This window comes from Acinonyx jubatus, chromosome C2, assembly GCF_027475565.1.
Source record: "Acinonyx jubatus isolate Ajub_Pintada_27869175 chromosome C2, VMU_Ajub_asm_v1.0, whole genome shotgun sequence".
In the NCBI taxonomy this organism is placed as follows: Eukaryota; Metazoa; Chordata; class Mammalia; order Carnivora; family Felidae; genus Acinonyx; species Acinonyx jubatus.
In genome coordinates this window covers 143,416,374-143,431,414 of record NC_069384.1, presented here as the reverse complement: position 1 = coordinate 143,431,414, position 15,041 = coordinate 143,416,374, and the positions used below count along the sequence as shown (strand labels likewise).

The window sequence follows — 15,041 nt, the reverse complement described above, 5'->3', positions numbered from 1 at the left end:
ACATTCACTACAGCTTAAGTAATCTGTATGCTTGTTTTCAAAAAACAGTAGTGTAGGGGCACCTGGGTGACTAAGTTGGTTAAGCTATTGACTTGATTTCGGCTCAGGTCATGATCTCCTGTGGGGTGAGATCACGTCAGGGCTCAACACTGATCTCCCTCTTGCAGGCGCTCTCTCTTCGTCTCAAAATAAATAAATAAATAAAAACAAAATAAAACCAGTAGTGTAACTCATTATTTTTTAATTCCTCCACTTAAAACAGCTGTCTAGAACACATCTAGGTTTGCAAAATAAGTTCAGAAAGATGAGAGGACATTTTATTTATTTAAAAATTTTTTTAAAAATGTTTATTTACTTTGAGGGAGAGAGAGACAGAGTGCGAGCAGGGGAGGGGTAGAGACAGAGGGAGACCCAGAATCCGAAGCAGGCTCCAGGCTCAGAGCTGTCAGCACACAGCCTAATGCGGGACTCAAACTCACAAGCTGAGAGATCATGACCTGAGCTGAAGTCAGACGCTCAACCGACTGAGCCATGCAGGCGCCCCAAGATGAGAGGACATTTTAAACTTCACCTTTACCCTGGTTATTTTCCTTAATCTTTTCTAATTCCGAGAAGATAAAAGGGCTTGATTCTGAATTTCTGCTTTATATCCGTGGCAATCAAAGTTGTGTCTGTTTGTTTATTTGTTTTTGTCTCAGGACCTCCTTACGCTCTTAAAAATTATTGCGGACCTCAAAGAGCTTCTGTTGACACAGGTTATATCTATTGATATTTGCCATTTAAAAAATCTAGTTAACATAGTAATAAACCCACCATGTGATAAGTGACACATTTTTATTTAAAAAAAATTTTTTTAACGTTTATTTAGTTTTGAGACAGAGAGAGACAGAGCATGAACAGGGGAGGGGCAGAGAGAGAGGGAGACACAGAATCTGAAACAGGCTCCAGGCTCTGAGCTGTCAGCACAGAGCCCGATGCGGGGCTCGAACTCACGGACCATGAGATCATGACCTGAGCCGAAATCGGACATTTAACCGACCGAGCCACCCAGGCGCCCCACATTTTTATTTTTAAAAAATCAAAAATGAAATAAAAATAAGTGTTGACTTGGTTCATATTTTTGCAAGTCCCTGTAATGTCAGGTTTAATTGAAGACAGCTGAACTCTCATATCTGCTTCTTCATTCAATCATATCACACATCACGTAACTTCTAGGAAACTCCACTCTATAGTCATGAAAGAATCCGAAGTGAAAAGGGAAATAATGTGTCAGGATTATGGAAATATTTTGACCTTGCAGACCACCAGGAAGGATCTCAGGAAGCTCATAGTCTGAACCACTGTTTGGCTCAAACCAACCATGCCATCTTAAAGTGATTGCACATAAAATAGGTTAGTTTCAATATTTGGCTTTAATGCTTCTGTACTTTAAGAGCTTTTGTATGAAAAACCCATTATCTTATATACTGGCACAATTTTGATTCTTTTGAATGGACCTTTATCAAGACATACGATTAGCCAAACCATCCTACCAACCAGTGGTCTACTCACTCACAGGACATGGGATTGCAATTCTATCTACCCTTGCAAATGTTTAATCAGTAGTCAACCTGTCCATGCTTTTCCCAGAGAAGCCTGTTACCCATCAATAACTGCTATCTCACTTGGAGTGTGTCTAGTGCATTCATCTTCCGGAAAGCCAAGGAGACTTTGGAGATAGTGTATGTCATACTCTGGTGTTCTCATCAGGAACAAAAGAACTGGGGTATAGATACCCCAACACCAGTCACACGTTTAAGGGCTGCCTAACCACAGGAATGTAACTTCCTAGGCACTTCTGACTCTCTTTTTGATAGGCAAATAGGCTGCTGCAACCAAAAGCCAGTCCACCTACAAGGACAGTGGGGTGCTGGCTGAGGGCCATCAGGTAAGCACCCTGGGAATGCTAACACCTGCTCTAATAACAAACATCGAGAAATTAACTTCGACTGTGGATTCTATTTACTTTCGGGCATTTCAGTGACTCAACTAGTGTAGCTGTTTAATAAAACTTCTGGTCCCAAATAAGTCCCACTCTCAGTTCACGAGGAAAAGGTTATGTTTTCACACTAACAGCCTCCTGACCTGCTGCAGGGTTGCAGTACACCTTTAGCTGAGAAATACATTTTTTGTAAAGGCACTGAAAGTTTTTTTTAACACCTTAAGTAGTAAGAATTATCTATGTATCTTTGTTAACTGATAATAAGAATCCAGTTACCTCCCTAGATTTTTATTTGTGTCTCAAAACTAAGTTTTCAGATGGGACTCAAGAATTAAGAGCTTCAGGATACCCTTTATTTTGTGGGGCAATAAGTTGGGAGTAGGAACATCATCTATGCGTTAGATATAATCATCTAAAACTTATAGCTGATATCTGCTATACAACCTCTATGATCTCTTCTAAGCCATAATCATCTTTCAATAGCATGGGGTGCCTGGGTGGCTCAGTTGGTTAGGCATCTGACTTCAGCTCGGGTCGTGATCTTGTGGTTCATGGGTTCAAGCCCCGCATCGGACTCTGTGCTGACAGCTCAGAGCCTGGAGCCTGCTTGGATTCTGTGCCTCCCTCTCTCTCTCTCTGCCGGTCCCTTGCTCACACTCTGTCTCTCACTCTCTCAAAGGTAAATAAACATTAAAAAAATCCTTCAATAGCAGGAACAATTGAAAGCAAGTATTAAGGTTGAAACCTAAGAGATACACATTTGCATGAGTTTAGATTTACAAGTGGTATAGTTTCCTTGGCATATTTTATGGAACCAGATAGTGTGAATTAACACATGATTTCTTTGAGTCAAAAATAATGTGCTCTGAGATCTAAGCACCCACCCCCAAAGACTCTCTTTTAAGATGTCCAACAGTCATCCATTTTATATATCCTGATGAGAAAGTACAAAGAAACTGTAAAGTCAAAATAATTAACAAGATAGATTTTTCCCCCTCTGTTTAACATACACACAACCCAAATGAAACAAAGAAGATGAAAAATAGGAGAAACTAAGAAAGTTCTCCAGAGGCTGTTTGGTAATGTAATTTAGAAATAGGGTGGTGATACTCAGTTGAAAGAACTTCTGTATTAGTGTATTAGTTTTCAGTTGCAGTAGCAAACTAACAAAAAACTTAGGGGCATAAAACAACACAAATTTACTATCTTACAGTTCTGTAGGTCACAAGTCCTACACAGACCCCACTGGGCTGCAATCAGGATGTGGATAGGGCTGAGTTCCTCTATGGAAGCTTTAGGGGAGAATCCAATTCCTTGCCTGTTTCAGCTTCCAGAGACTGCCCACATTTCCATCTTCAAGGCCACCAATGGTGGGTCAGGGCCTTCTCAGACCACATGACTCTGATCCCTTCTTCTGCCTCTCACTGCCGTTCTTAAGGACCCTTGTCTTTATATAGGGTCCACCTTAAATAATACAGAATAATTTCCCTGCTTTAAGGTCAGTTTATCAACAAGCTTAATTCCAAATGCAGCCTTAATTCTTCTTCGCCATGGAACCTAACGTATTAACAGGTAGTGAGGAATAAACAGAGATATTTGGGGGAGAGGGAGCATTATTCTGTCTACCCCAAGCAGTTATTTACGTATTTAACAAATACTTATTAGTACTCTTCTGTGACAGGCATTGGTTAGACGCTTGAAACATAAATAGCAAGGTGCAATCCTTGCATTGAAAGAGTTGATAGGCTAATTGTTTAAGGGTAAAGGGAAAGATAAACATCAAAGTCCTTTCTTAAAAAAATGTATCATCTAATGGGACAGATGTGCCTTTGAAATATATGAAGTCTTAAAAAAAATGATCACAAGCATGCCAGTTTCCTATGAAGGGGTTTTTTACTGTACTGAAAAATAACTAAAATAATAATAAATGAATTGATTCATCATTCCCAGGCTTAAAGAGGTAAGAAATCAGAGAAAACAGTTGTAAGGTAAACAAATGATGGCTGGTTCAGAGCTTGCCTAATGAATGTCTTCATGTATATTCCTCTTAAAGCATTTTCTTAAATTTTGCAGACTTTTCATTGTAAATATTAGGTCATAAATAATGAGCTGTGTGCATGGTAGGCTTCTTGATGGTTACTGGGACAGAGTGGCAAGTATTTAATTCAGGATACCATCCATTTATCCAAATTTGGCTAAAATGCACTTTTAAATCAATCCTATTAAATGAGATTCTAGATTTAGAAATGCACTTAATTATTCAGAGCTTCATTTCTATGGCTTGTGTCTTAATTGGCCGCAGGCCACTCAACCCTTCTGCTTGCTAATAGAACTCATTCGGACAGACACTAAATGGTTTAACGCTCATTAGTGATGCTGACAGAAGGCAAAGCCCAACATCATCTTTGAAATAAAATTTAGGTTTTGCAATTTATTTTTTAAGTTTTTACTGTGAAATCTTTAGTGCAGAAATTTGGAAGACCTGAATGGATTATTTTAGAAATAAGAGATGGAGATGGTTTGTGACTCTGGAGATGCAGAGAAAACCTCTTCATTCTTCCTCTCTATTCCATGAAATTATAGTTGCTTTAAAAAATCAGATTCTGGAGCCAAGTGGCAACTTCAGACACACTCTGCTAGCACTTGTTGGTGCTTATACGTAATTATGGAAAATACATGGCCAGCAAAGCATAGTGACCATATTGTATTGATTAAACACAATAGATTTTTCAATATTGCATTATAGTAGGAATAATAAGCCAATGTCGTACTTCCTCTGGGCAGGGAAAAGCAACATTATGTAGCATAGAATAAGATTGCCTGTTTATTTTGAAGATATTCATTTTTTTTTTTAATGTGAAAAAGAGAAAAAAGAAAAAGGCAACAAAAGGACAGCGTGGGAATAGTGCTTAATTAGATCCAGTGGCACAAAGTTCAGAACTAGACCTAACTTTAGTATAAGTTAGGCAGGACCATTTGCCATGTGAGAACACAGAATTAATCATTGTGCTGTCCAAGAGTCAATGAGTTCTTCAAAGAAAAAACATTTAGACTGTCAAGATAATACCTTAAAAAGCAGTCTTGGAAAAAAAAAAAAAGAAAAGGCTTTTCAAAAAGTGACTAGAGTCTTTTTCCAAGTAAGTTTCCTTTTCTCATGAATATTTAGCATTCTCTCTGTATATTTCGATATACATGTGTCACAGAAATCTTTGCTAACAATTAAGACAAGATTCGAAGATTTATCTCAATGTTTTCCTCCAAGTTTGATGACGCACAGAAGCTGTGTATCAACCCTACACCCTCAGGAAGTTCATCAAAATGAATACAAGCATGAGGGCCATTCAATTCATGGAATTGTACATCAACACCAAAGAACATTTACCAAGAATCTACACTGAGTTGAGCAATAGCTCTTGAAGCAGCAAAAATAGAAAAACAAAAACAACAAAAACGAACAACAACAAACCCCAGTGTAAACAACTCAGAATGAAATAAATAGACAAAAAATTACCCTAGTACTGCTCACACTTTCCCACCTGCTCCAGGGCAGATTAGAACTTCAGAGAAAGTCAAGGAAAGTTAAGTAAGGGAACCTCCAGTGTTGCTGAAAACTTCCAACATTCTAATCTGAAACCTCCAATTGTCCAGCTAAAGATCATCTCTGTTTCCCTTACGCCAGCTACAGCCATCCTCACGCTGGACTTCATTATCAATGCCTACAACTCCACATTCATCCAGGACCCAAACCTTACAGGTTCCTTTCTCTGTGGCCCTAATTTTCTATGCTTGCATCCCACCTCCACTTTGCTGGCATTTTGACTATTGTCTAGTCTTCCATTCTCTCCACAATTTCAGCCACCATCCACCTCTTCCCATCCTCAGTTATTTTAAGGTCAGCCATGTCACTGTGTCACTGGTGGCATTTTGTCCTTACCTTCTTCCATCCGTCTCTTGTTGAACTGAATCCCGGAATACCATGTATCTACTACTATTCATCTTTATCATCCTAAGTATGTGGTACATAAGTGCTGCTGTTAAAAAAAAAGTCACTAAAACAGCGTATTTTGTCTATCAAATTCCCTTTACCACTTTAGCCCGTCTACTGTCTTCTACGGTCAGAATTTTTTTTTTTAATTTGTTTGTTTTTTGTTTTTGTTTTTTTACGGAGGCAAAGAGAGCAAGCGGGTCAGGGGCAGAGAGAGAGGGAGAGAGAGAAATCCCAAGCAGGTTCCAAGCTGTCAGCACAGAGCCCCAATGTAGGGCTCAAACTCATGTACTGTGAGATCCTGACCTGAAACCAAGAGTCAGATGCTTAACCAACTGGGTCACCCAGGCACCCCAATGGTCAGAAATTTTAAATCAAAATACAGTTCCCCATCACAATTCTGGGAACACCTACCTTAATTTGACTTTTCCCAAATCAGAGCTTGGGACAGGGTTGTAGTTTAATTGGGAGCTGACGCCAGGAACAAGATATAATACAAAGGGAAAAGAAAGGCAGAGAAGAATGAAAAGCCAATAAAAGACGTCTCACTGAGCTTGTGTTACCACTGTGGACAACCCCCTAAGGAATCTTGCAGAATGTGACTCAGAATAGTCCCTCCAAAGGATGAGAGGCTCGATCTTAATCACTGACTCCCATAGCTCATTAATTGAGGGTTGTCCCCAGAAGTGATAACTCTCCCAAAGTTTGCAGAAAACCTATGTTGCATTGGGTGAGCTTTTATAGATATTGCCCTGAGGTAGAAAGATGGAGAGATTCAGTAGACGCTCGAGATGGAATGCTTCCAGGGTGAACAGAGGCTGCCCGCTTCATCTGCAGCTGTAATCACATGGGGGGAAGAGGTGAGCATGGGGCACACTAGCCATCGCAATCCTTTCTAACCTTCTGAAGATGAACCCTTTACCTTCCCTGTCAAGCTTCTCATTTTCCACATTTAGCAATTTAATCATCTTTGCCTACTTTCTCCCTTATCTAATCAGTAACCAACTCAAACTTTCACAGTATCAAATGTGGCTCCGTAGGAAGGTTGAGAAATGATTGGCCAAGTCTACATCAAAGAATTCATACAGATTCTAAGACTCTACTGACGATGTCATGGTCAGGCTACTCTGCAAAGTTCACTAATAATACTCCAACAGTGTTTCATCATGAGGCAACTAACTATGTATTTGGTACCTAGAAATAATCAAGAAGGTATCCCTAACATTATAAATGAGAGGCTTCCCAGAAAGTAGCTTCTGAATATGGCAAACATCCTCTTATTAATGAGAAATCTAAACTGACACCCAGTTGGGGATTGCAGTATTTACACAGTTTATCATGCCAATGATGTTTTGGTTTCACAAAGATGAAAAGCTCAGAGCCTAGTAGGCAATGCTTCAACCAAGTAAAACCATAAAAATATATTTTTGCTACAGTGGATACCACAATACTTTTCTATTTTTTGCCTCTTACACAACTACCATATTTGTTACATCGGTGCTTAAGAGACTGGTATCACTGAGGAAACACTGATTGTAAGGGTCTGCAACATCCTCTGATCAAAATGTGTATACTATTGCTCAACTATTCAGAATTTTGTATGTCTTTAGGTGAATACAAATTTCACTTAAATACATTGCTAAGATTTTACTTTGGGGAAAGTTTTAAATTTAAACAAATGACATTTATTTTCATGTTCTTTAAAAAACAATTAACCAGACCTTAAGTATTTTTCCTCACATGCTCCCTTGAAACATACATATATATCCACAAACATACACATTTTTCATTTACATAAACACAAAACAGTAAAATTTATGTCAGAGCATCCGTAAGGCACTTTTATTTATTAGAAAAATACGATTCCTCTATCATTCATGTGGTTGTCTAAATTTCTGCTGGTCACAAGATTTGTTACAATTAAAAACATCTCAAAATATGGTGAGCTCTCTCTCTACCTTTCCCTACTTCTTGAAGTTCAATTGGGGCTAGAAATAATCATGTAAAGAGTAAGAAAATCATACCAAAAGTGGATTATTCCATTTTCTTCTGCAAAGACTGCTCCACTGATAGGAACATGTGCTTACAGGCAAAAGTCTAGTTTGAGAGCAAAACATGATTTATTTTTCTACAAACTAGCCTGCGTGTTCCATTCATCAATACATGTCCTTACATGTGGAAGCCTTTCCACATGGTGCATCACTCTGCTCCGGGGGCTCTTTGGAAGTGAATCTTTCAAGTTTGTGCCCTACAGATCCCCGAAGTGTCTGGGAACTTACCCTTTGCTTTTGCCAGAGGTTTGAAAATGAAATGCTTTGGGCCTGCACAATGTTGCTATGCAATTCATTATGGGACAAAGAAACGTCTGGGGTTAGGCAGGCAAGCAACTAATGATCCTTCATTTTGTCCAGAAAACATCAAGATCGATATGTAGGACATGCAACATTTATGGAACACTGTGTTTTCTTTTCCCTCTAGGGGAAGGAAAAAATACTAGATGATCACTTTCTGCAAGATGGCTACATGATCGACGCTAGCCTCTCCTTCCTACCTGCTAGTGGCAATGCAGCCACCTGATCTCTGTTAATTTCCTGTACTGTATATACCAGAATTTAAATAACTTGATTTTTTGGCATGTATAGTTTGCTTCATTGATCCAGGTAACCAAAATCTGGAGACAATGTCATAATCCCAAGTGAACAGAACTGGTTGAAGGCTCTCATATGCATCAGCGATCCGTGATGTATTCATTTAAATTAGATCTTTTTATGAACAAAACGGAGGAGCCCAGAGAGAGAAAGCATGAACCAAAAGAAGATAACTGCAGTTTCCTTCCAACTCACATAATCTGTCAGCAGGAATCAAAATTAAATACCATCATAAATCATAGTTAATGAATAAACTGTTTCTAGACTGACAAATCAAAATGGAAGCAGCAACATAAATGTGGTCAATGTTATATGTCCTTGCGAATATCTGTAATGTTTTTAGAATTTGAAAATCAGAGTGATGCCAGAGTTTTGGGTTGAATTGGATTTGTTTCTTAATCTCTTATAGAAATGACCCAGTAGGGGATTTGGAAACTAGAGGATCATCTCAGGAAAATAATTAACTTTGTATCTCCTTTAAGAGAAATCATCGTCAAGGGTAACAGAAACCAATATGGCATAGTATTTGCCCAGTGACGTGTAGACATTTCCCCAAGTCATTCCTAAACAGAGAAGTAAAGAATACAAATTTGGTACCCATTGTTTTCTGTTGTTTACAGTAAGATAAAAGCAGGGGTCTAGTATAGGATGATTGACTTAACATGCAATCCTTTCTATAGCTTTCTTAGGGCCTGAGAATCTCAGGTGACTATTGGATCATTGTGGGGCCATCAATCACACATCCGTAAAGCATTACATTGAAATCATCAGTGTGGGTTCCATAAAACCACAAACTTTTAAATTCAAAGATACCAAATCTTGATAATGTAGAACACTGAGATTTTTCTAATTTTGTGAATTCTACTTTAGTTGCAGATGGGCCAGATCACTTATAGGTGGTTTTAATTAGTACACCCACAAGCAAGGACAGTCTCTCTAAAGCTATGTTAGGATTTAAAAAGTTAGGAAAGTGGTCATTTCTTTTGAAAATATCAAAGGAATCATTTCCAATTTGATATCAGGGTTCATAGTGACATCCCACTTGCAGTCTTCAAGATGGAATAGAAAATTGGATGAAGATATGAGTTTTTGAAAATAACACTTCAATCATCCACAACAAATAAGCAGTGAGGACCAATAAAGGCAAACAGCATACACTCATGTTTGATTTTACCCAGTTTGACTTAATAAATGACCCAATGAGGGCATTTTACTCCTGGACTTAAGAAAATACCCACATTTTGCATTATGCCTTATTTTATTCCATATCAAACTTAAATGCCAAAGATGAAGTATCTTCTGTTAGTGTTTGAAACCTTTATTAAACTTTGTTTGACTCCCAATGCATAAATAACCAAATTCAAGTACTAATGATGATTAATGTCATATATCTAATTCTATTACGTGGAGTACAAATCTCAGAAGCATAAACTTGTATCTTTAAGAGTTTTATAACTGAGCACAATTATTTTGCCTCTTGTGTTCCCATGAGATAAAAGTGAGTGAGAAACTCATAACCAAGTTCTTGCTATTCACAATGTTTCCATTGGGTGTAGCTATGATATTAGACAGGTTGATATCACAGCCTGTGTATTCAGGAAGGATGCCCAGACATTGGGGGATTTATAGTGACTTTCTTTGTCTGTATCATTAAATTCTATTAGTCAGCTATGTTCTATGGGGAAAACCAAATAATACAGTTTCAAATCAATCAAGTCAAGAAGGATTTCAATGTCTTTTTCTGAAAATGAAGAAATCTAAAAAAAAAACCAAAACCCTGAGATGTGATAAAACTTGAGTCAACAATAATTTCTACATAATTTGCTTATTCTTAATTTTTATATAACCATCTAATTCACACTTAGTTTAAATGCCTCCTTATAGATAGGCATCTGTTGGATAAAGTGGATAAATAAGGGGAGAATCTTCTAACAATGCAACCCCTTTATTCAATGATGGGTCTGAGTAGTGTCTTAAATCGCCTTTTATGCTAAAAGGAAAAAAAAGAAAGTATTTCTCCTCAAATGCAAGGGCAGCTTACATGCTGAGATGAAGACTGCTAACTCTTTTCTTAACAACACCATATGTCTCCAATTGGATCATAATGCAGTTGGTTCTCAAGGGAACGTTATGCATGGAAGCTAACCAGATCGAGCCACAGGCTTAGCTAGCTGTGTGTGCACTCTCTGATTAACCAGGAGATGCGACTTTGGATTTTCCAGATTATCTAAGTGAGTGTCTGAAGGGCCTTTCTCCTTTCCCAATACCCTCCCCGAATGAACCCTGACTCGCATCCCTCTACAAAAATATTTCTCTTTTTGTTCAGATTTCCTCTTCTGTGTAACCTCAATACATTTTAAGGAACTGAAATGTTCAACCCCTGAACTCTCTAACCATGGGTTTTAAATAGTGAATACATTACATAGCAAACATTATAGAAGCCCAGCATAAAAAAATCAAAAGGAAACTATTATAAGACTGAAGAGGTCACATTTCCCCCCTGAGAATCACCAAAAACAAAAGAGCAACCAATAGACCAGTAGGCATTACTCAGACATTTATCTACTTATTATAATTCTTTCTTTTTAGCCCTATGTTCAATCTCTAATATTTTTATGCATGAGTAAGATATATTTTAAATTTACTTACTTGTTATTAAACACTTGCCATATATACTACTGGCAGATTAATATCAGGTTGAGGCATTGCTAGCTTAAGTCCTAACACATAGGATGTATTCAATGCTTTATGCTGAGTGTAATCTTTTAAAGCATAAATGTATATCATCTTATGATGTACATAAAAGCTTAAGAATTTTGCCATGGCCAATGTGAAATGCCCTGGCAGAGTCAAGATTGGTGCTTCTCAAACTATCTCTGATGAAGGGACAATTTAAAAAAAAATTCAAAATGTCAGTAACTTGATATGTTTTTAAATATGAGATTATGCATTCAGATTTCATGGCAATGTCAAATTGTTACAAAAGTTTCTAAATGCTTACTCTCCCTTTCTCTACCCTTCTTGTGATGAACCGGTAGGAAATGTCTGGATACTGGCATCAGTCTGTGTACTCCACGGTGACTATCACTGTTGAGATACTATTGACTATTGAGATACTATTGAGATACTATTGACACTGTTGAGATACTATTGAGATACTATTGATACTATTGATCATATTGATGATCAATAGAAATCATATTGATACTATTGATCAATAGAAATCATATTGATACATATTGATACTATTGATCATATTGATGATCAATAGAAATCAAGATACCCACATGAATGACAGGAGTCCCAAACTGCCTTCACTTGAAGTGCATTTTACACTATGATTTGCTGTGTTTTTCTTCTAATTCACTGTAGGCAATCATCAGCAGAGATTCCAAAGAAAGGCCAGAGAAGAAACACCAAAAAGGCTTTGGTAGTTTTGAGAAGAGGAGTTGCTACATACTATTAAAAAACACACAGTTACCAAAGCAACCTTTCCTTTCCAGTGACCAACCAAGGGCTTTCCCATGTACTCCTTCTAACAATAACAATAAGCCTAGACACAATTGCATGATTACTTAATGGTATTTCTTACCTGGGATGCCTGGTGGTGTTTTCAGATATTTTCCATTAAAATGTTGAATTACCACTTCACATTTTTCAGTAGACTCCATTCTGGAAAAAGAGGTAAACAGGAGATCATATACTTTCATACAGTTGTGCATGTTCCAGAAGAGTACATAAAAATGAAAAGGAAAATAGGCAAGCCGTGGAAAAGCTTGATTTGAGAATTCTACCGGAAGGGTCACCGTGACCACCATGATTAGGTGACAGAGTATCACAAACTCGCCATTGCTGAGACTATGATTTACTGCACTGAAAGTTGCCTCGGTGGATGGCTCTGTGCGGAGTTCTCTCCCAGAGGTGATACTGAGGCAGTATCTTATGTAACCCACAGAACACTGTCTGACAACTGAAAGTGCTGTAAATATCTGTGGAATGTCTGAGTTAGCAAACCTGAAAGTAGGTCTTTTGGTTCTTCACAGAGAAGGCTCTGAGGCTTACATACATGAACTACCTTGCCAATAAGGGGCAGAGTTGAGATTTTAACTAAGGCTTGTCTAACACCGAAGCTGAACTGCAGCTACTAAGCAATTGTGCTGAGGACTCCACAAAACGAGTTGACGACATGTGCTGTATTTCCACCGCCTGCAGTGTAGAGCGATGATTAATACGGTGGTATTATCAGCATCTTTGACGCTTTTATTGAAGATGCACTGGGTGAAGGTACAAAACGCAATCATTAGGTGCCTGGAATGTGAGAGGAGAACATAAACACGTAAACTTCAGGTCCTGAACTTCCTTCATTTTGAATTTTGGAAAGTCCTCTATTTTCTCATGCTAGATATCGCGATCCCTAAACTAGGTTTCTGGGGCCAAATGTTGCCATCTCACTTGCAAGCTAATGACTGAGCATTGTGAACTCTACCACCCTAATGTCAATATTGGCAGGGTTGCCCTATCCTAAGTAGACTCGGATTGGCAACATTTTCTAAATAATTAACTATAGTTGGGCTTTATTATTTTATGACAGTGGATGGGGAAGATAAAAATTAAAGGGCTGGTTCTGATTAAAGCAAATTAAATCCCCCAAACAGTACACTAGAGGCAAATACAAATTTGAAAAGCAGATCACACACATATGAAAGATGTGTATGAAATGTGTGAAATTTGTCTAAAAGGCACAGTATAATTTTGGATTTTATGCTATTATTCATATGAGCTTTCTTCAAATGGAGCCCTTTAGCTCAAGTTATAAAACTTTCCTACACCTAAATTTTCTGTGTGTTTTCAGGAGCATGTTGCATGCAGAGGAAACAAGATAAGGAAAAAAATATGCAAGCAAATGCCAAATAAGTTATACAATTATTATAGTTACAGGAATTCAAGTGTGAGAGGAATTCCAGAAACCAGGGAAACACTGAGAAGTGGGCACAGAACGCCAAAAGGGCCCTTAGAGAAGTCATGAGGGCAGGGGGCTCACCTGACCCTGCGTCCTTTTAGAGGAGGTGAGGTAAACAGAACACTGTGCCTGAGTGGAAGGTTCCAGGGGCGTGAGGACACCAAACTCTCAGAGATAAGCTCAGAGATGCAGACAGAACATCTGAATTTTCAGGTTAAAGAATTCTAGATAGTATCAGGAGCATGTTCCAATGGGGGGCTATAATTATTTTCTGATTCAAAATTAAAAAAAAAAAAAAAGATCTTTTCTGACATACATTCCTATGAGGCATGGGATGGAGGCACATTTTTCTGTATTGATACACATGGCAAATCTCCACCCACCAAGCAACAGTGACTTCCCAGGTATGAGATGAGTACAGAACGACAGAGCCAAAAATTTAGAAGAAGCCTGTACTTGGTTTAAAACTCTGCTGGCACCATCTTGGAATTCTTAGTGACTTTCTAATTAGGGGTCCTGCATTTTTATCTTTCCCTGGGTCCTACAAATTATGTAGCTGGTCATGGTATGACAAGAAAGTACAGGAAACCAATCTGACTCATTAGAAAGTGCAGGAAACAAATAGGTTATTATTCATTTATCAAATGGTCCAATGGTTCCACATAGGCGTGATTTTATAGAACATCTGAAGAATGAATCAATTTTATGACTCTTCAAGCTTAATAATCTACAATTTTCATAAATAAAAATAAAAACAAAGAGAGCATTTTATTTACTGCTTAATCACAACTTCCCCCAAATCAGATGATATTTGGGGTTAGGAAAACAAGATGAATCTTTCTCCATTCCAAATATTTAGGAATAGCTAAGTACAATTTTCCTAACTCCTTCAAGGTTTTCTTTTGGTGGAATCTTTTACAGTAAATCTTCCAACTTGTTATTGTTATCATTATTATTATTATTATTATTTTGGAAGTAGGAAACTTCCATTTCTAGGAACAAAAGAATTCTAATTTTGCTCTTTCTATCTTCCCACAGGATCTACTCTCTATTGTCTCTTAGGAACAATAACCTTCCCTCCTACCAGAGACATGAATGGGAGAGGAAATGTAAGCCCTTAATTACTACAGATGTTACTTTATGGAATTTTTATTCCAGGAGAGCTACAGAATGAAAAGCTTATACCCTAGAGCCCCCTCCCTGCTCAATCTCTCTCTGGATACTCATCTAGATAAAAGGCAGTTAAGAATCTAAAGCTTGGTTGCATGAGTCCTACAAATCAAATCCTTTCTCTTTGTCTTAAAATGACATGGAATTCTAAATGAAGACTAAACTAGATTGGGGTGTGTGTGTGTGTGTGTGTGTGTGTGTGTGCGCACAGGCTTGTTAATTCTATTTAATGTGTTTTAGGAAATACAGAGGAAGCCAAAGTAGAAAATCAGGTGGCTCACCCACTCTACCCCCCTA

At 37.9% G+C, this 15,041-nt stretch overlaps 1 protein-coding gene across 9 annotated transcripts in view; it reads right to left on the bottom strand.

Annotated features, from left to right (window-relative positions):
* RBMS3 (RNA binding motif single stranded interacting protein 3) overlaps positions 1-15,041 on the bottom strand; it is a 1,316,996-nt gene that overhangs the window by 242,952 nt on the left and 1,059,003 nt on the right. For all 9 annotated transcript variants that reach the window (XM_053221878.1, XM_053221882.1, XM_053221883.1 and 6 more), the window contains exon 9: positions 12,207-12,286. In XM_053221878.1, the coding sequence (XP_053077853.1) occupies positions 12,207-12,286 (80 nt within the window). The remainder of the gene's footprint in view (positions 1-12,206; positions 12,287-15,041) is intronic.